The sequence below is a fragment of the Lycorma delicatula genome, chromosome 7, assembly GCF_047948215.1.
Source record: "Lycorma delicatula isolate Av1 chromosome 7, ASM4794821v1, whole genome shotgun sequence".
In the NCBI taxonomy this organism is placed as follows: Eukaryota; Metazoa; Arthropoda; class Insecta; order Hemiptera; family Fulgoridae; genus Lycorma; species Lycorma delicatula.
This window is the reverse complement of record NC_134461.1, coordinates 107,651,254-107,672,434: the sequence shown is the minus strand read 5'-3', so window position 1 is coordinate 107,672,434 and position 21,181 is coordinate 107,651,254. Positions and strand designations below refer to the sequence as shown.

At 32.4% G+C, this 21,181-nt stretch overlaps 1 protein-coding gene across 1 annotated transcript in view; it reads left to right on the top strand.

Annotated features, from left to right (window-relative positions):
* kat-60L1 (katanin p60 ATPase-containing subunit A-like 1) overlaps positions 1-21,181 on the top strand; it is a 106,220-nt gene that overhangs the window by 1,380 nt on the left and 83,659 nt on the right. Inside the window, exon 2 of the mRNA XM_075371237.1 lies at positions 19,754-19,818. Within this exon, the coding sequence (XP_075227352.1) occupies positions 19,754-19,818 (65 nt within the window). The remainder of the gene's footprint in view (positions 1-19,753; positions 19,819-21,181) is intronic.

Sequence of the window (21,181 nt, the reverse complement as noted above, 5' to 3'; positions counted from 1 at the left end):
CATGTCTTAATACCTTGGATGCTGTGAAATTTTAAATAACAATTAAGAGGTAAAACTTTTGATCATATTTTAATATGTGTTTGTCTCACTAAAAATAACCTGATTGGTCCATAAGATAGACAACAAATAACTGAATATATAATATTTATTAAATTTGGTTTAATTTGTCATTTCAATATTTGTAGTTTTAATTGTGAATGTGTGATAATCAATGAGGAACATCAAATTAGATTGTAGTTAAGTCTTAGTTTAGATTTTACAAGTAACTATTACTGAAGTCATAACAGAACAGTATCAATATTCTGACCTATATAAAAAAAAAAAAATTGTTTTTTTTTTCAAATTTGAATATTTGTGTATGTGTGTGCACTGATACTCGCTTAAAAGTATAAAACCATTGGACTGATCTAATAATTTTTTATCAATATTTTTGTTAAACATTGATGTTTAATTTATTTGGAATTCTATACTTTTACCAACAATGTTGGGTGAATAGTAGTAAAAAATGAACACAGAGCATGTCGTAATGTACAATTTTTATAAGTAATTTTTTTTGCATATTTATATTTTGAGTCACTAAGTCATGTTCTGTAACAGATAAGTAGAACGGTTACTGGTGATGAAATTTAGAAAAAAAAGAATAAATTTAATTCTTGTACTTTTTTTTAATCCAAATCAGATGAACTGTTCATAAGTTATCACTGGTTTAACAACTTTTGTTGTGCTCCAACTGTATAGATGGATGAATAATATAATTTTTCATAGTTTACATACTGCAACTATAATTAACAATACATCTATAAATAATTGTTAGAATGTGTTTTATTTTCACATTTTCTTTGAGCTAAAATGAACTGGAAGGGCTTCTGATTCAACAACTTGGTTTATTCAGTTTTGTTCATTATTCTGATTGTGCCTATTTTATGTTTGCATCAGATTATATATGAATGACATAATCTTAACCTGCATTAAAAAACATGTGAATGAAGTTAATTCACTTAGATGTAGCTACTTACATGACTGAATTCTTACCAATGTCTGCCATTTATGAACTTGAAATATTTGGTTGACTACACCTGAAAGTCTTTTTTCGTTATTTACTCGCTAAAACACACAAAACAAAAAAAGGGTTAACGCTCAACATATTGACCAATATGAATTTTATAAACACACAAAATTTTATATTTATTTAGCATATGGCACAAAAACATAACACCAATTACAGTCAAAATTATAAACAAAGATTTAACAAACTAATATATGCTATCGATTCTGGAGTCGCCATTAGGAAATCTTTAGGATTCCCTTCATAAGCTGTCCTAGGGCCAACTTCTGTGATGTGTCTGATAGTTTGATTTTCACCACACTCTCAAAGGGGCACCGGTGTTTTACCCCATTTATACAGGAACTAGGCGCACCTACCATGCTGAGTCCGTATTCTGTTTAGCATTGACCATGTCTTACGTGGCAAGTCAAAACCCAAAGCCTTTGCCCAAAGCCCAAACCCAAAACCCAACTCAAAGCCTTTGAGTAATACATGGGATTTGATTATTCTGCTTTGTGGTCAATTCTCGATGCCAGGCGTCAATTAGGTCAAATCCGTCCTCTGTAGCAGCAATTGTTGTTTTCATAGGTGGCTTTCAAGATCGAAGGCAACCACGATTGGCATCCCCAATGTCCTCATGTGTTGGCAGGTTTTGATTGTCCATAATCTTCTTGTACTCTCTTACAAGAGCGTTCATATGGTGCAGGTTTGGGGGTGGTATGTGACTCAATACCGGGAGCCATTCCACAGGAGTAGACCTGATAACCCCAGCAATCATTCTCATAGTGTCATTAAGTTGAGCATCTACTCTATGAACATAAGGGCTGTTAAGCCACACTGGCGCACAATATTCAGCAGCTGAGAAGACTGAAGCTCAGAGCCGATGTGTGCAAAGTGGAAGCCGATGCTCCCCACATCGTTCCACAGAGCTTACGTATGATGTTGTTTCTCGCTTTCAATTTCCCTGCAGTTTTCATTAGGTGCTTCTTAAATGAAAGCGTTCCATCAAGTGTCACACCTAGGTATTTCGGTGTCTTATTGTGAAAAAGCCATGTATCCTCAAATAGAATTTTAAGCTTCCTATTAGCAAACTTGTTACTCAGATGTAAGCATGACACATCTGTTTTACTAGTATTCGGTTGGAGGCGCCATCTCCGGAAGTACCTCCCCAATTTCTCCAGGTCAGCCATCAGGACCTCTTCCAACTCTTCAAATGATCTACATTTTATTGTTAGCACCCAGTCATCGGCATAGCCAAAATTTTATAAAAACAATTATAATAAACAAACGCTACGTAGATAGTCTTCAATACTGAATTACATATTTAAGTGGATTTACAACTTTTCTTAGACTTCAGTCATTAATAACAGCAGTACTGCTAATTAGCTTTAAAAGGCCTTCTGGAAGAAAAAGTTTCAGTACTTTAATTTGTAATAGCTTAAAAAAAGTAATATGGCAAAGATTTATGTTCTTTCCTCTTTTAATGACTGCTCTCCTGATTGATTCGGGAGTGATGAAAATTAAAGCAAATATATTTGTGTACAACTTTAATAGAAACATTTCTTTTTGTTGAAATTTTAAAGGAGTCTTTGCTCATCTTGTAAGGACAGTTTCTTGTGATTTACAAACTGTGGATTAATTTTTGTAAAAGATTTCCAAACAATAATTTAAGCATAGAGGAACACCAGTAGTTCACCTTGTCATCCTATTTATAAAGTATTTCTCCTCATCTACAGTCTGTTGAATTTGTATTCAGATTATGAATCAATCTAAATTTGCGGAAAATGTTGAGAGATGGAGCGCACTAACTTCACTGCTCCAAGGCTGGTCCTTATTGAAATTATAAATGCAGTTGTTCTGGCTGTGTGCTCTTAGCTTAATAAATTAGTGTTGCTGTAAAACTTTACTTACAGTTTTAAGGAAGGAATTTTATTAACATACTCTTTACGGTTTTAAGTTCAGTCTTTTGTTTGTGAATTAATTTATTTTTTCGTCTTTAAGAGATGACGATGATATGTAAGAAACTGTAATGTTAAACATAATTTCTGTTAGAAAAAAAATCTATACTAATGCATAAAAGCCGGTTTGAAAATTGAAATTTTCAGTTATCATCTATTTGAGAAAAATCAGTTTTATATTTAATTAGGGGTGCCATCTTTTATCTAATATGTTGAAAAATATCAAATAAAATATGATCTTTTACTAACATTTTTTATACAAGTAGTTTCTTTAAGCCGGCCTCCGTGGTACGAGTGCTAGCGTCTTGGCCTTTCATCCGGAGGTCGCGGGTTCGAATCCCGGTCAGGCATGGCACTTTACACGCTACTTAAATCAATCATCTCATCCTCTGAAGCAATATCTAACTGTTGTCCCACAGGTTAAAAAAAAAATTTCTTTAAAATACAAAATAGTCAGAAAATATAATTACAATCAGAATTTTGAACTTTAGTTGTTTAAGCCAAAGAAATTATCATCAAAAACCTTGTATGCAATTAGAAAAACGTATATCAAATATTGTAAAATTAAGTCTTTTTATTCTTTAATAGGTGATGGAATTTGTGCCAAATATTTTTACCAATTAGAACGGCTGCTGGTAGTAGTTGTTCGCGTTAGCACCGTTAGATAGCGTACGTTGTCTAAGATGCATCGAGTAATAGCATATTGACCCAAATATTAACTGCCGGCTGATTAACTTGTTGCGTTCGTTTTGATGGTAGATTTTGAATGGAAAGCGTACTGTTATCATGATTTGTTTGCGCGTTTTTCATATTTGTTTATTTTTAAAAAGGAACTATTTCCGAAGTTAATTATTAATATACCCTATTAAGGTAAGCCTTTTTAAAACTTGATTTCTTATTTTAAAATATTTGACTTATTTATTCACCAGTCGTTTGTGTCATTTATAATAATTTCTCTTGTCGGTAATTGAGCTTAAGACGTCTAATATGCTATGTAATATTTTGCCACCTTAGTAAGTGATTATATTCAGTGCAATATCAGGTTTCTTCAACTGTAATACTTATTTAAAAAATGTACCGGTACCGCTGAATCTTTTTAATCCATTAGAAACTGTGAGGTTAGTTTTATTTATGTAGGAGAAATGAAAAACAATTTGCCTAATTTTTTGAAATATTTCATGTATATATTCCTCTTCAAAAGCTGGGAATTTATAACGTACACTTCAGTTATTTGTAAGTTAACAGGAATCAGATTTGTTTCTTTGTTTAATTTCTTACCATTCATTACTGTTGTGCTAATAAATTTTTGTAGCGACTGAATTCATTCATAATAGATGTATCTTTATTGTGCAGAAATATAAATGTGTTCGATCATGTTATTGTGCTAAATTTAAAACAATCAATACTTTTATGTTAATTTATTAATTTTGTATTTCATGGCACTGCTCTTGTTCTAGGTTTTCCCACGCTTCCCTTAATCTCTCTGGGAAAATGTTGGGGTAGTTTTATTTCTAGTCCTAGAATAGCATACCTATCCATTTGTGACATGATCTTTGTAATGTTTAATCATGTAATGATATAAACGTGTATTATATGTATTGTATGCATCTGATGTATGTTCAACCTGTACAAGACAAATAAATATTTATCTTAAAATAAGTGATTTTTTTTATTGAATTATTTTTATTTTTTATTCTTAAAAAGAAATCCCAGCTAAAAACTATAGTTTTATAGTGTTTCATAACTACTATATTTACCATTTAATATTGTTTATTATTTATTTATTTTTATTTTGTTCATTTTTGTCATTTTTTTTTGTAATGTCTGCTGATTGTTGTTTAACAATGTATAGCCATCTTGATGTATGCTGCAAGTAAAGAAATTTGTAAACAGATATTGAAGTGTAATCTTGCTTCCCAATTTATTTGAACAAGTAAATTAACAATGCAATGGAAATATATTTTTTTATAAAGAACATATATCAATTCCATTAATGAAGTAGCTATATAAAAGCTTCAAAAATATTTTCTGGAAGTACATTTAGAATGTGTCATTTTTTAAATTTATTTTTAAAAAAATCAACTTAATTACCTTTTGTTCTGATTTGTAAGCAGAAGAAATATTCCAGGAATTAGTAGGTTTGCACCATGGGTAAAAAAAAAACTGTTCCAGAATTTGCCTAGTGATATCTAAGAACACCTTGAAATGATCATCATAAAATGAAAAAATTTATAATTTAATTATAGTTCGTATTAATACATGAAAATAATAATTATATGAGATAGTGCTGTAATTTGGCTTGTATTAAGTTAATAAAATAATTATATTTTTAACATGGTTTTTTGAGTACATATTTAAGTATGTGTTAAATGAGGTTGCAGAAGATTCAGATTGATTTAATTAATATTCTTTGATAATCGTCCCTTCAGGGTGAGTGTCAGCTTTGTTTGAATTCATTTAAGGTTTGCTGAATCAACCATCCAGTCCAAAATCTTTCTCACAAATAGCTACATGCTTGCACGTCCTTCATACAGTTTTGATATAAATAAAGCTAAACTTAATTACCTTTTTCTCGACATTAAAGTACATCCTTATAGCCAAAAACAACTTCCCTGTTTGATACGCCAGTTCGTAATTTGTAGAAAAAATTGAACCCTAAAAACTGTCTAAATCTCTGAGATCTCAACTCTGATGACAACTCAAGAGTTATACTGTGAATTATCATACAGGAGTATAAAGTTGTACTTTACTCTGTGAGCAAATATAACTTCCCATAATTAAAAGCAACAGAATAGAGAAACAGTTGAAAAAGTAGTAATGGCTGTATTTCATTTTATTTTTATTAAATTTAAGCTACCAAAACCAAAGTTACCCCAGGAGAAGTATTATTTTTCTATTTTCATTGGGACTAGAAGGGTTGATTTTACTCAATAAGAATTTCAGCCATTATTGTATTGTATTCTATCACTGGATAGAAAACAGAATCTTCAGTTTAACAAATTGGTATCCTCCTTGAGATCAGCCCATCAGTACTCTGGATTTACAAGTTCTGGCTTTAGATATACTCAGTATAGACCTACACAACAGAAGATGGACAAAGAGATCAATGATAAGAGATGAATGATGAGAAAAAAGCTGTAGCAGAAGGAACTCTGTCTGTAGCTCTTGGTTCCTCCTGTTAACAAGTTGAACAAGTCCCCTTCAATAGGCTTGCAGATTAGGGGTTCTTTTAACATGGGAACAGCACAGTGCTAAAAATATGGTTTTCAATGATAAAGTTGAATCTTTTTTTTTTTTTAAAGGTTGCTTTTTAGCAAAAATTAGAAAGCCGTAAACTAAAGAATAGTTAAATCCTTACCCATCTTTGAATTGTTTGAAGACTGCAAGTATTCAACTGACCTGTGCATCGTTCAGCTAAAGGTAGAGGAGTTATTAATTTTTAATATGATTCTGTCATTTTATTTGGCTGATATTGTGAACAGTGTATTGAGCAAGACATTTTTTATTTCATTGTTTAGCACCACAACCAAAAAAAAATTATGATCTAATGAGCCAAAACTCACTCTTTAATATTACCCAGTTATTTTCTAGAAAAACAAAATTTTCATGACTGGTTTGTGAGAAGAAAGCGAGAGCTGAAAGAAATACTCTTAATAAACAATATATCCAAAAAAAGTGGCTAACATCTTTCTCTTGTGTCTGAAGTGTTTAAAATGTAACTCAGTCATGAGGGAAACTGAGGAAATAGTTTAAAGCAACAAATTATGCAACTATTATAAAGATATTAAATGTGTTAATTTTATGATCATTCACAATAATATTGCATTTACTCATTGCCAACAGTTTGTTGTAATTATAACAGATTAGCAATATAATTGAAAAATTACCTTGTTCTGTTTCATGGAACTTCAGAATGTACGTATCATTCAGTGATTTTACTTTAATGAGACTCCTGATGTTTCAACAATATAATATTTTTCATTCATCACATGTTTTTCTGAAAATTGAATTTAGTATATTTCTCCATAATTCCATTAATTTTTTCTATATTTTATTAATTTCATTTGTTATCTGATATTTTTATGGTGGAAAAATGTTTAATTTTTATGTTTAAATTTAATCTTAATTTATAAAACTAAATGATTAATAAAGAGTGTAAGCAAATTGATTTTTTGAACAGCTAAATATAGCCCCACTGTTTTACTCTGAACTGTCTTAATACAATGGAAAATTCGACCTTATTATTAAATATACATCATTTCTGTTATAATCTGACATTAATGTTAACTTGGAGGTTCTTCTAAATGTGAGAATGAGTTCAGGAAATGAAAATTGGTAGATCATTATTTGATGCTGGTAAATATGACTCATTTATATCACTATGTCATACGTTACAATTAAACATTTCTGTGATTTGTTTTTATGAATGTACCGTAGCAAAAAAGTAATAATTATTAAAAAATAAATTTATAGATTATATGTCCATCAAAACAGAATTATTTTTTGCATCATTGCACAGCATTGTGGTTTACAAGAGAGGGACTTGTATTTGTTGCCATTTTTAATAATAATCAGGCTAAAAGATATCCCACTCAATTTGTATGAAATAAAAAATTTAAGAGATTTTCTTTCATAAAAAAAATTATTCTGTTGATGAGATTTTTAAATAGTATATTTAAATTAAACTGAATTATTTCCCACCCTTACTTCATGAGTGTAACAATATACAAAGTTTTCAACCTAAAAGAGGCTCCACAGAGACCAAGCAAGAGACTGAGCCATCCTCCACTGAGGAGGAGGACGTACCCCTCAACTAGAGGGAAGTGGCCAGGAGACTCGAGCAGCTGGCCAAGGACCTTAAAAAGAAAATCGACAAGAACGTCAAGCGCATCATCAAGGACATTGAGGTGGACTTTGGTGTTGCTGTTAGGGATTTGCGCAGAGTGGTCAACGCTTATTCCACCTCCGTGTGGGGGAATCAAACTGTGGCCACTCAGACTGCGGTTGCCACTGGGTGCCCCATCCTAGACGGGTTGGAAAATGGAGTCCCGGTCGAACATATGACCGATTTCATAAAAAAATTGGCCAAGGAAGGTGTATTGCAATACACATACAAGGACGCCAAGGAGGCAAGAAGGCGCAGTTGACAACCTGGAGCCCCCTGCAGAGGCTAGTGAAGAAGACCGTCACTGGTTCCGGCAGTTATCAACATAAGTGAGATCATTGAGGGCAAATTATTAGATGCGCTGGCGATGAGGTGGCTTCGCTGTTAAGTGCTTTCGGAATCTGAGCAGGTAACGTACTGACAGCCGCTATGGAAGTGAAACTTGTAGGCGAGGAGACCGGGGAGCGGGCTCCGATCAGGAACGCCTTTCATGTGATCTATGTCGACTCTGGTGCTGTCAATGACCTCGCCCAGGTATTGGTAGACGTCTTCTGCAAAATAAAAAGCAACAGTTAGGAGCACGCGGCCCTTACTGGCAGAAATTTACAGCACTAAGTCTGCCACCTGTGTTCGAAAAATCCTTGAGTGCGATGGGAAGATGACGGGGCAGAATTATTATGTGACTGTCCCGGGAGTCAGATCTCCCTCTCCCTGGCGGAATGAGTCGATAGTTGAATCTAAGCACAAGAGAGAGATGCTTGTTCTGAAAGCAACAATGTTGTACGCAGATCTTGTGAAAATAGTTAGATTTGAGGTTGCAGTCCCAGACAAGGCGGAAATCCTTTCCATTCGGAAAACGGGGGACCCCATGGAAATTAATGTGAACGAAGACAGAAGTAATGCGAGTGCATTTAAGCAGGTGGTCGTTACCGCCTTAAAGGATGGCTCGGTGCTCACTAAAACTAAGGCTACCGCACTGAGAATCCGAGCCGAGGTCATGAGCGCGAGGTCCGAGCCGTACATTACTTGCCTACGATTAGGATGGCATCTGTCGAGGGACGGGTGCGCCGCCATATGGATGTGCGGTACTACACCTATCCGGGATGTATTCCTGTGGGAGAGTTTCGTCAGGGTGAGGGCCGGGGAATCTACCTCTGTTCGTGCTACATGTCACCCAACATCACGACAGAGAGATTTAAAGAGAAACTGGACTCTATCGCAAGGGATCTCCCTGTACACCGCCTCGCTCTTTTTGCTGGGGACTTCAATGCGTGGTCCGTAGACAGGGGCTCCGCAAGGACCAACTTCCGCGGGAGACTACTATCAAACGATGGAGTCGCCTTCACGTTTAGGAGGGATGCATTGGGATCCTTTGTGGATATAACGTTCGTGACCTCGGACTTGGCCACTCGCTTCGCCGGCTGGCAGATGTGGGATGGTCTCTTTCGCGACCACCAACCGGTGGTCACAATAATCACTGAGGAACGATAAGATGGATACAGCCCACCCACGTTTACGGGCTGGACCCTGGTAAGGAAAGCCCTAAGGCCCAGAGTTACGGTCACGCAGGATGTTCGGAAGGTCCGGAAAATAATAGACGAGTTTTTCCTGGCAATAAAGGATCAACGACTGATGACGGGGGGCGACGAGGGCAACCCGCCTCTCTTCACCCAAGATGAACTTCTGGAGGCAACATCACGTATACCTCCGGCCAAGGGACCGGGTCCGGACTGGTTGCCAAATTTGGTTGTCAAGCTGGCGTTTCGTGCACAGCCGGAGGCATTCCTAGAGGTCTATAACGCATGCCTTCGAGAGTGCATCTTTCTCGAGAAATGGAAGGGCCAGCGGCTGGTACTTGTGCCAAAACCGGGAAGGGATCCGGCGCTTCCTTCCTCTTACCGGCCGCTGGCTATGATAGACGGAATGGCCAAGGTTCTGCAGCATGCGCTCCAGCGTAGAATATCCACGGCAGTGAAGGAGGGGATGGACTCTTTGCAAGCCAGTATGGCTTTTGCAGGGGAAGGTCCGCCCTCCAAGCCGTGACCGGTGTGCTCAAGATGGCCGGGTGAATCATGAGTGCCAGTCGGCGGAGTATTTGCGTTCTTGTTACTCTAGATGTGAGAAATGCATTTAACTGCATTTCTCATGTCGCCATAATGCAGGCACTAGAAGATCAAGGGGTACCCATGTATTTACTGTGCATCATCCTATCTTACCTTGCGGCACGCAGGATTGAGTGCAGGGGGGATTGGTTGAACGGAGCCTGTGCAGGAACTTTGGAACTTACGTATGATGGGGTATTCTGGGTCCTCCTTCCACAGGGAGTGACTATGGTAGGATATAAAGACAACATCACCCTGGTGGTAGAGGCTACCACTCAGCTGAGAAAGTAAGTGAAGCATACTTAGTGATAAATGCATGGATGATTGGGGCGGGGTTGTCACTCGCTCCAGACAATACTGAGGTGGTTGCACTCTCCAAAACAAAGAGGAGACCGAAACTGAAACTAACCCTGGAGGACAGAAGGGTTGTTTCAAGGCCAGCAATAAAACACTTAGGAATATGGGTTGATTCCAGATTGAAATTTGGCATTTATGCCATAGAAACCGCCAACAAATCAGAGAGGATGATGGGATTAATTGCTGCCCTTCTACCAAACACTGGAGGATTGACTTAGTATTGCAGGAGGTTACTGGCTGGAGTTACATATTCCACCATGCTTTGCGGGGCTGACCTATAGGCCAACATGACAAAATACACAAAATATAAAGGAAAGCTTGAGGCGGTAGGTAGAAAAATGCTGCTGGAGAATTATAGCAGTGTACCAGACCATCTCAAAGGAGGCGGCTGAGGTCCTGGTGGCGGTCTTGCCGATAGATCTTGTTATATAGCGAAGGGGGAGGCTCTGGGAACAGTGATCTTTGCCGCACAGGCACAAAAAACACCTATCATTGCATATTGAAGAGGAACAACTGAACACCTGGAGGCGCTCAGTCAGATGTAGGGGTCGTCTTGGTGCAGTGAGGTGCACTCCGCATACTGGCATCTGATGGCGTTACTCTCCTCTTTCTGATGCAGTGCTCTGTAGAGCGGTTCCAGGAAGGTGGGAGAAAAAAAGGTACAGCAAATGTAATGAGGAGAATGCTGAAATGTTATCCGGATTGAATGCAGCTTTTCGACATGAGGTAACTAATGCTGATTATGCTAAATGCTTCATTAGAGGCAACATTGTTATTCTAGATCTAGTGTTTTTCACACATGAAGCATTGTTTCATGTATGTGGTATGTTAATAATAAGAATTATCAGACCTTCTTTGAATCTCCTCTACATTTACAAAAAATAGGTATATAGTGTGCGATTTTAAGGTGACAAATAATAGGACCTTTATTTTTTGAAAAAATTGTGGATGCTACTGTCTACCAAGAAATTATCTAACAGTTCATAGTCTTACTGCAAGAGGATGAGCATGACTGGTGGTTGCAAAAGGACAGTGCCACTTGCCATACAGCCCGCTCTACTATGGAGATGTTACAGGATTTTTTCAGTGGAAGAATCATTTCTATCATTTCTGGAAGATCATTTCCCTGATCTGACAAAGACATCTTTCTTTGGGCTTACTTAAAAGAAATTGTTTATAGGAGCAATCCACACACCCTCGAGAATTTAATACAAACATTACCAATGCCATCCAGGAAATAGGCAGAATACAGCTAACAAGAGTAGCCAAAGAACATGGCCAAACATTTTGACAAGTGCGTAGAAGTGAATGGACATCATTTTCAACACTTTCAGCGAACTATTATGTAAGTGTTTGCCAGTAAAGTATTATTTATAAACTAAACAAAGTGATGGGGCTTCTTTTTAGTTGAATACAATACCCATTATATTCAGATATTTTTCAGTTATCACCTTATAAAGCTGTTGTTTTAATCTTTATCATTCTTATTTATTTTAATTACCTTCAAAAATTTTTATCATTGTTATTTCATACATTTATTACTGTATGAATTTTTATGAGCTTTAAATTCTGTTTTTTTTATTATGTTTGTGTACTGCAATGGTGCCAGATCAAGGTTTTACCATACCTTTTCTCACTATTCAGGTGAATTCTAGGGCAGTTCTTATTCTGTGCTAAATTTATAGGTATATTATTCTTTTCCGACATGGTATATTTGCAATATTATGTACTAATGTGAGTATTATGTTTATTTATTTAGGCATCTCAGGCTGAAGTACGACTTTTTGTGTAATTACTGGTTTGGAAATAATGTCCTAGAGAGTCCAAAAGCAGATCCTCCCTTCAATCCATCAAATAATAATAGTGAAGTAATTCTAAATCCTCATATCTTTAGAATGAGAAAAATTTATGGTTTTTTTTATTTACATATCTATAAGTGGAGTAATTTCTTTATTGTTTTGATTAGTATTTCATTTTACTTTTAATTTTGTTGGTTTTGTTTATGCCATATTATTTAATTTCTACCATCTACATTTTGTTGTTCCACTATAAAACTGTTATACTTTTTTAAAAATTGTGCATCTCTAGTTAAGTGGATCATAATTATTCAATAGTCTATGATTTATTTAATGTCATAATTTAAGATCAATTAGTTAATATAATCCATGACTTATGAGTATCTGGACAGTTTAAAAATTTCAGTTTCAAGAAAAATTCAATAGGTGCCCTGGTAGTTCAAGAGTTAGAAATTTAACTATAATATATTAATAAATTTGTCCTATTTGTATATATTGGTTTATAAGTTTGTTTTATTAAATGGAAATATTTTTTTTGTAGCAGTTTATTGTGATAGAAAATTAATCAATAATGTTAGTTCTGGTTTGACACTGTGTATTTCATTATTTTGATATGATTGTGTACTGTGCCTGTCAATTATTGGGTGTATGGGTTGAGTTATGTTTTGTATATATGTATATATATATTTTTAATAATATTTGAACATGAGTAATTTTACCAAAATAGTTAATATTTGAAGAACTGGTGACCTCAATTTTTTTCTCTATTGTAATTTTTCATAGATTCTTTAGTACCTTGTGATTTGCTAATAATTTTGCAGTTTTACAATTTATCGTATTCATATATATTTGGTTTTTTTTAGAAACTTTTTCATGTCTATGAATAGATATTATAATAATTGAGTTTAAAAACTGAGCATTTATTCATCATTGACTACTTTGATGCATTCTAGCACTGTGATAGTTATTGAAAAATATGTTTTATTTATACAATTTAAGCTACCTTGACAATTTTATTTCATCCTCTATCTGCTTTATGTACTCAATTGTTAGTCGCTGCATTTAAACAGATCCTGGTAAAAGATTCGATTCATCAGTTTGCATACCTGTATATAAACTTTCAGCATATTTATTTTTTTATCTAATTCCTTGTACATTGCTTTTCATATCTCTTTTGTCCTAATTAATTTTCTACAGTCTTCTGCAATACTTCAGTGGCTCTAGTGTTGGGTGGTTCTTGCCTTATTTTGTGTGCTTAGAATATGGTACAGTATAATTATAATATAGTATGTTCCAACCATCTTATTTTTACAAAAAAAAACAAACTATATTTCCAATTTTTAAATGTTGTTATTGTTGATTTCTTTCTAACCTTGTCTGATCTTTCTAAATGTACCACCTTGAAAGCTACTTTACTCTGCTCCCTTTTTGTAATAATTTTATCATGTTTTTATCGTACTTTCATGCTTATTTTATTTTTCCAGGCAAAAGAAAACATTGGTAAAACTGTTTACATATTTATGTATCTATTTTCTTTTGTCAGGTTCCTACAATGTTATATTAGATACCTCATCTTTTATTGATTGGAAATAAGCCCTTATTTTTTTTTTAATATTTTTTTTTGCATTTGGGCTAACTGTGGACCATGCAAATATTATTTCTTTTTGCTTTCTCCCATTATTTTTTCATTCTTTCTGCGTGTTTGATATTTCTTCTCTCTTCTGATCATTTCACTTTGGTGTGATTCTTTTTCTTCCTCACCATTTTTAAACTTAACCTTTTACTCTGAGTAGTTTTCTAGCTTTCATTTCCGGTTCTTGGATCCCTAGGATCTGTAATTCTTTCATTTGTTGTAGCTGCCAATGGTTACTGTTTTGTTTCCAGAGTTTAATGAATATTTGTTTAATTATTCTTTGTTCATCCATTCTGTACAAACGGCCCAGGAATCACAGTTTCCTTCTTATTGCTTTTTCAATATCCATTTCTTCACACAGTTCTCAGTTGGATTTCAGACTGTATCCTTTTGTTATTTTCTTGGAGCCTAGGATTGTTTTCAATACTCTTCCTTTATTTTCTGTAAAAGTTTCAGGTTGGTAAGGTGTAAATGTTTCACTTCCATTCAGTACTTCCATATACTGGTCTCATCACTGTGGCATAATGTCTCTGAGTTTGGTCTTTTTGTTGTAGATATTTTTAGACAGGAAACGTAATTTATTCAAATTGTTCTCTTCTGTTCAGTACTTCCATATACTGGTCTCATCACTGTGGCATAATGTCTCTGAGTTTGGTCTTTTTGTTGTAGATATTTTTAGACAGGAAACGTAATTTATTCAAATTGTTCTCTTCTATTGCCGTTCTGTTTGTACTGTTGGATTGTTTCCTGTAAGTGTTTGAATCTAGCACCATTTTTAAGATTTTGATATTTTATGCTAATTTTATTTTTGGTGTATTTTTTGATGATAGGCATTATTTCTGGTTTTTCAAAGGATATCTGAAGGCCTGCTCTCTCAGCCACCTGTTCTAGATTCTCTACCTGTTGAATCATTTCTTCCTCTGTTTCTGCTAGCAAAGTCAGGTCACCTGCAAAGGCCAGATGCAAGTCCTTATTTTATATTTTAGTATTATTTTATTTATAGTTTTAAACATTTTATATAATTTTACATTTTCTTACCTTGTCTATATCTATACTTATAATGTGGTAGACTTATCTTTAAAATAGTAATAATTTATTGTTAAAAAAAGAAATGCTTCAATAGTTCCAAGGGTTTTTCAGTGAATTAAATTTTAAGGTTTTTTAAATAACAAGGTAATAATTATTGAAATAAGTGAAATTAGTATTACAACAAAAATCGTTCATTAAAAAGAGAGTGGTTATAGTACATTTGAAAAGTATTATTTTCTTACCTGTGTTTGTAAATAGTATCATTTTAAATCATTCCAATTAAGAGAAGAATACTTAAAAACGGTCTAAACTATGTAAATTTTGACTTCCTGCTGTGACCTAATATGCATTCTTATATAGGGATTGGCTAACATAAATAATTACCTAAAGGAACATAAAGATAAAATGACATTCAAGCAGTCACTGAAATATCTCTCTTAAAAAAAATTTTAATTAAACAATTTTTTTATGATTGAACATTTTTTTGTAAACTATTTTTAATAAATCTATAACTCTAAAAGTCTAGTAGATATTAGTGTCATATCATCATTTAACTGTGAAGTTTTTTCATTATTGTTATTAAAATATCTAATTCCTGTATATTATGGATATTTTTAAAAAAATTGATTTTAATAAATTAATTTTGTGAGCAGTTATAGGTAGTGTTGGGCTACGACTCTTTGACTTTAGTGTATGTAATGAGCCAAATACTCTTTTAGACAGCTTTTTTTTTAAATGATAAAATTGCTTGTCATTAACCTTGTTTAAATTCAGTAATCTATAGGAACTGATTAATTAAATATGATTTTGCCCATAGACAATTTTTTATTATTATTAATATAAGTCCCTTTAATTTCTAGGATAGTATTCCCTAGATTTCCCTACATATTATAATCCCTACTAGGGATTTAAGGGAAATTTAACGGATTTATAATATGTAGGAAAATCTAAGGGCATTTCCCTACATTCTATAATCTAAAGTATCATTTGTTGAGTAAAATATATATATTTTTTTTAATTTTGTATTGATAAGTTTACCTGTTGATTTTATTCTAGGGTATAATTCCCAGTGTTGGCATATAACATTTCATTAAAAAAAAAAAAAAAAAATCATTTGAGATTTATAATGTAACAGCAATTAATTAAAAAATGAAATTTTATGATAAAAGAAAACAGTAGTTAGTCATTACATATTGCCCTTGATACAGAACATGCTATTATAATGTTTGCATGACTTGAAGAGAGGAAGGTCACTGACTCTTGAATGTTTGGTTAAAACAGTGATTATATTGTTTACCGTATACACACAATATAATTTTTAAAAGGGTGGCTATGGTACAGAAACCTTCAACAATGTCTCTGCTGAAAAGAATAACTAATCAAAGTACTTACTTCAATGATTTATGTCAGGGTTATTGATCTGGAAACTAGATTTATGTTATTAAAAAATAAATTTATGTAATTTTTTGATTGATGTAGTTATTTAAGTTAATCAAGATTTTTTTTTTTTGTCTTTAGTGTTTTATGTTAATTACTTATTAACATGTTTTCAACCCGTTATGTTTTTGTCCTTCCTTCGTATTTTTAAAATATCCCAAAGACTCCACTCACTAAGATATATAAGCGTTGTGAAACTATCAAGTAATAAGGGATGTTGTCTTAACATCTTTACTGGGATTTTCTAATATTCTTGATTTTTTATAATAATTAAGGAAAAATACTGAGAGTTTTATGGTACAATATGATTTAGGTTATTAATTAAGAAAAAAGTACAGAATGCACTTTAGATTTAAATCTAAATCAAAGTGTCCAAGAAGTAAATAATGTAAAAGTTATTATTTTAATAAAAAAATTCACATTACTGCTTTTGTATATGTTCATGAACTACTTTTTAGCAATTGCTATTTTATCAGATTAGTATATAAGACTAAAAAAACTTAAAATTATAAGAAGAAAATATCTGACTTCATCATTTAATAAAACTGATTACTTCTACTAGCATTGGATCTATTTATAAAGGTTAGAACTGATAATAGATGTGGTTGTTTATTTAATGTAGGTTAAATTTAAAATTAATTATTAAACAAAATTTATAATTCCTCCGATCCAGTTATCATTGTCAAATTTGTTATTCCTTTAATTTTTTTTATTATTTTTTATGTGTAATTTTTCTGGAGCATGAGATAAAATTTTTATAATTAATATTAACACTGTTATATCTTCCATTTTAGAAAAAGTATTTGTAAATATATACATACATATAAAGTGTTTCTAAAATGGTGGGCTGGCTATACTTTTTCGGATTCTACTTGTAAAACTAAACAAAAAATATCCTTAGGAAAAATGGTAATTTCTCCTGCATTCTCCCCCTGTCAATCATTTTGTTATTTTTATATAAAAATTTATATCTCAAGTTCGGATAGACGAATCACATTAATATTTGGTAAGCATCTTGGTAATAAAGTTTTAAAATTATCCAAAAATCAGGACAAATACTTTCCCAAATTACAAAATGGCGGCTATGTTTATTTTTCAACCTGTTATATCGCTGTAAATATTAGTTTTATCAAAATGTATGTTGCTTGCTAAAATATTAAGCCTTTTGTTTTGAACAAAATGACACTTTATTTTTTAAAATCTGATAAAAAATAGCCAAGTTATCGCAGAAAATTGATGTAATTTTGTGTCTGTTTTCATGTCCTCCACTTTATGTTCAATTGGATTAAATATTAATTGTTTTTATTTGTTAATTCTAGTATTGTAGATTAGTATCAAATTAAGTAATAATTTTTTCACAATAATAGACCTAATAATTCAAAAAATAAAACAGCTACCTGTGATAATCTTACGTTAATTACTGTAGATCATTTGGTATACTTAAACAGTTAACAATTGTTAAAAGTTATCAGACATGTTCAAAGTGTCCACCATTAAAAATTATATAAAAATTCCAGGAGTATTCCTAATTTCTTGAAATTCATTTTGGATCCTTTGTTGAAGATCCTCAATGTTGAGTTGAATAAGCAATAGTATGTTTCAAATGGCCCCACAGGTAGAAGTCAAGAGGCTTTAAGTCAGGTGATCGGGCAGGCCAGGGCACTGACCCTCTGCGGCCTATCCATTTTTCATCGAAAGTTCCAAGCAGGAAATCTGATACCGACTGACGGAAATGTGCTGGAGCTCCATTGTGGTGAAACCACATATTTCCTCTTAATTGTAACAGTACATCTTCCAAAAAATGTGTAAGATTTTTGGTTAAATGAGAAAGATAATTTTCTTCATTTAAACGATTTGGTAGAATGACAGGACCCAAAAGATAGTCATTTAAAATACCTGCCCATATTTTCAGGGAAAATCTTTGTTGATGGCTACTTTGGAAGGTACCATCAGAATTCTTATCCTTCCAGATACGCTGGTTGTGATAGTTTTGAACTCCATTTCTGCTGAAAGAAGCTTCAATTTTACATTGTTAACATGATCAACAGTAATAGTCGCTGTGTAAAATTATTCAAAAGTGAAAAATTAATATAAATTGTTTTATTATTATTTTATATTAAATCGTATTGTGAGAAAATTATTACTTAATTTGATACTAATTTATAATACTAGAATTAACAATAAATAAAAACAATTAATATTATATCGAATTGAACGAAACGTGGACATGAAAACAGATACAAAATTACAACATTAATTTTCTTCCATAATTCGGCTATTTTTTAATCGATTTTAAAAAATAAAGTGTCATTTTGTTCAAAATAAAAGGTTTAATATTTTAGCAAATATAAATTTTGATAAAACTAATATTTACGGAGATATAACGGATTGAAAAATAAACATGGCTGCCATTTTGTAATTTGGGAAATTTTTTAAGTCCTGATTTTTGGATAATTTTAAAACTTTATTACCAAGATGCTTACCAAATATTAACGTGATTCGTCTATCTGAACTTGAAATATAAATTTTTATACAATAGTAATAAAATGGCGGACAGGGAAGGAGAACGTAGGAGAAATTACCATTTTTCCTAAGGATATTTTTTGCTTAGTTTTACAAGTAGAATCCGAAAAAGTATAGCCAGCTCACCATTTTAGAAACACTGTGTATCCATATATATATATATATATATATTTTTTTTTTTAATATGATCCTTATAATTAAATTTTTGTCATATTTTTGTACTTGCAATGTTTAATTTAACTATTTTTTATTAGTGAGATTCCTTAAAATAGTGATTTGAGAATCACTACTCAAATTAACACAAATTACTGTCAATTTCTCTTGATTGATACTGTGTGTAGAAAACCACTTAAATGAATTTGCCATTCTATTTTATTTTTAAAAAAATCATGTTTGGCTTCAAACTCAAATTTCTTCAGAAATATTCTAAAACTGTTGTAACTAATAGTACAAATTACTTCTATGGTGTGTCTTATCTGGTTAATAAAATATGTATTAACTCATACACAGACCTATGTTTTGAAGGTGAAAGCAATAATTGCTTGTGGTTGTGATAGTGTTGATGTAAATAAATGATAAAAGTTCTAATTCTTGCATATTTTAATGTTCTACTTTTATAAAGAAAAGTTTTGCAAGTGTTTAAACTTTGAAATGACTGCATGTTAGTAAAAACTTGGAGCAAGTGTTTTGAAGGTGATTGATGAGTAATCTTAATTTTGAACAGTGGATAGACCATGAAAGAGAGTGTGGTGAAAACCATATTTGATTAGAATTGGTTCAGAAACTGAAAAGAGTGACAATAATCGTAATTCATCAAGAAAAAATCTACCTAACAGTTATTCTCTTTAGGTATCTCATATTTCTTTTTCTTTATCTTGGACATACACTCATTTTATTGCACCATCTTGATTCACCTACATTGATTAATAATAATAGGACAACCGAGATAAAATTACAATCTAATTAATTTTGAGTATTTGTGTTACAGATATGTTGTCAGTATCAGAAAATCGATTTATGCTTGGTTTACAGAAATCCACATCTGTCGATAATGTAAGTAACTCTGATATTTTATTGTGTTGACTTACATAAATTCCTATATTATGTTTATCATAAGTTTTATATAAGGATTATCCAGAAACTAAAGCACATATTAAAATAATTCAAAAAAGTATTAATTTGGTGTTTAGTAATATTTTTTAAATTTTCTTTTCTTTTCTTTTATTGTATTGGGAATAGATTATTACATTCTACCATTAGTTGTTTCGATTACTGCAGTGGCAGCTTTTTTGACTTCATTATTAACTCATAATAAACGTTTCTGGCCCCAGTAATTTTCTCTCATTTTCCTTTCACTCAGAACTTGTAGTTATTTCAGTTTTGAAGGAGTTACTGAAAGATGCTATTAAACAATGGTGTTTCTGCTGTTTTTTTACTGATCCATGTTTTATCACCAGTAACAGTATAATTAAAAGATTCATTATGCTCATTACATATTCCTTTTTGTTCTTTTTAGTCTTTGTTGAACTGAAGTCATAGAAACCAGGTGCAAATCTTTTTGTATATCGTATTCATGATGTTCAAAAATTTGTGTTTGTTGGCCAATGAAATGTGATTAAATGAATAATATCAGATATATTCAAAACGTTCTTGGAAATGTCTTATACAGCCTAAAATAACAATAATAATATATCAATTTTTGAGAGTTTTATGTTGGCAATACTCATGACATCATGATATAACTATATCACATGTTTCCAGTTTTTTTATACAATAATACTAAAGCTGTTGTTTCGAACAGCTTTATATGTTTCAAACAAGACAGTGAAAAAATGTTAGCAATTGAACAGCACATAAATATTAAATTTTGTGTTTTGCTTAAAAGAATCACTTTCAAAAACATTAATGCTGCTTGAACAAGCAAATGAAGAAAACAGCAGTTTATGATTGTGCTGTGTTGTAGTGATTGATGGTCATCTTAATATTGAAGATGAGATTCAAAGGGGGGGGGGGGGTCTGACTACCAAAAATGAAAGAATATGAAGCTTGTTGAAAAGTTGTTCAAAGTGATAGAAGAAAAACCGTCAAGGAATTAGCATCAATAGTTGGAATATCAATCAGAAGTTGCCACAATATTCTCATGATCTTGACATTGCATTTATCAGCAGAGTATTCCAAAAATATTATCTGAAAGAAACTAGCATGACTGGCAGAAAAGACTTCATCATCACTATGATTGATCAAGATTAAGATTTTCTCAGCAAGATTTATAACAGGAAATGAGAAAGAAATGTTTTTTTTTATATGATCCACAGGCAAAGCACCATCTTGTCAGAGTAGAAATCATCATCTTTGTAGTCACAGAAATTTCATTTGAATAGGTTCAAAAGAGAAATTATATTAGAAATGTTTTTGA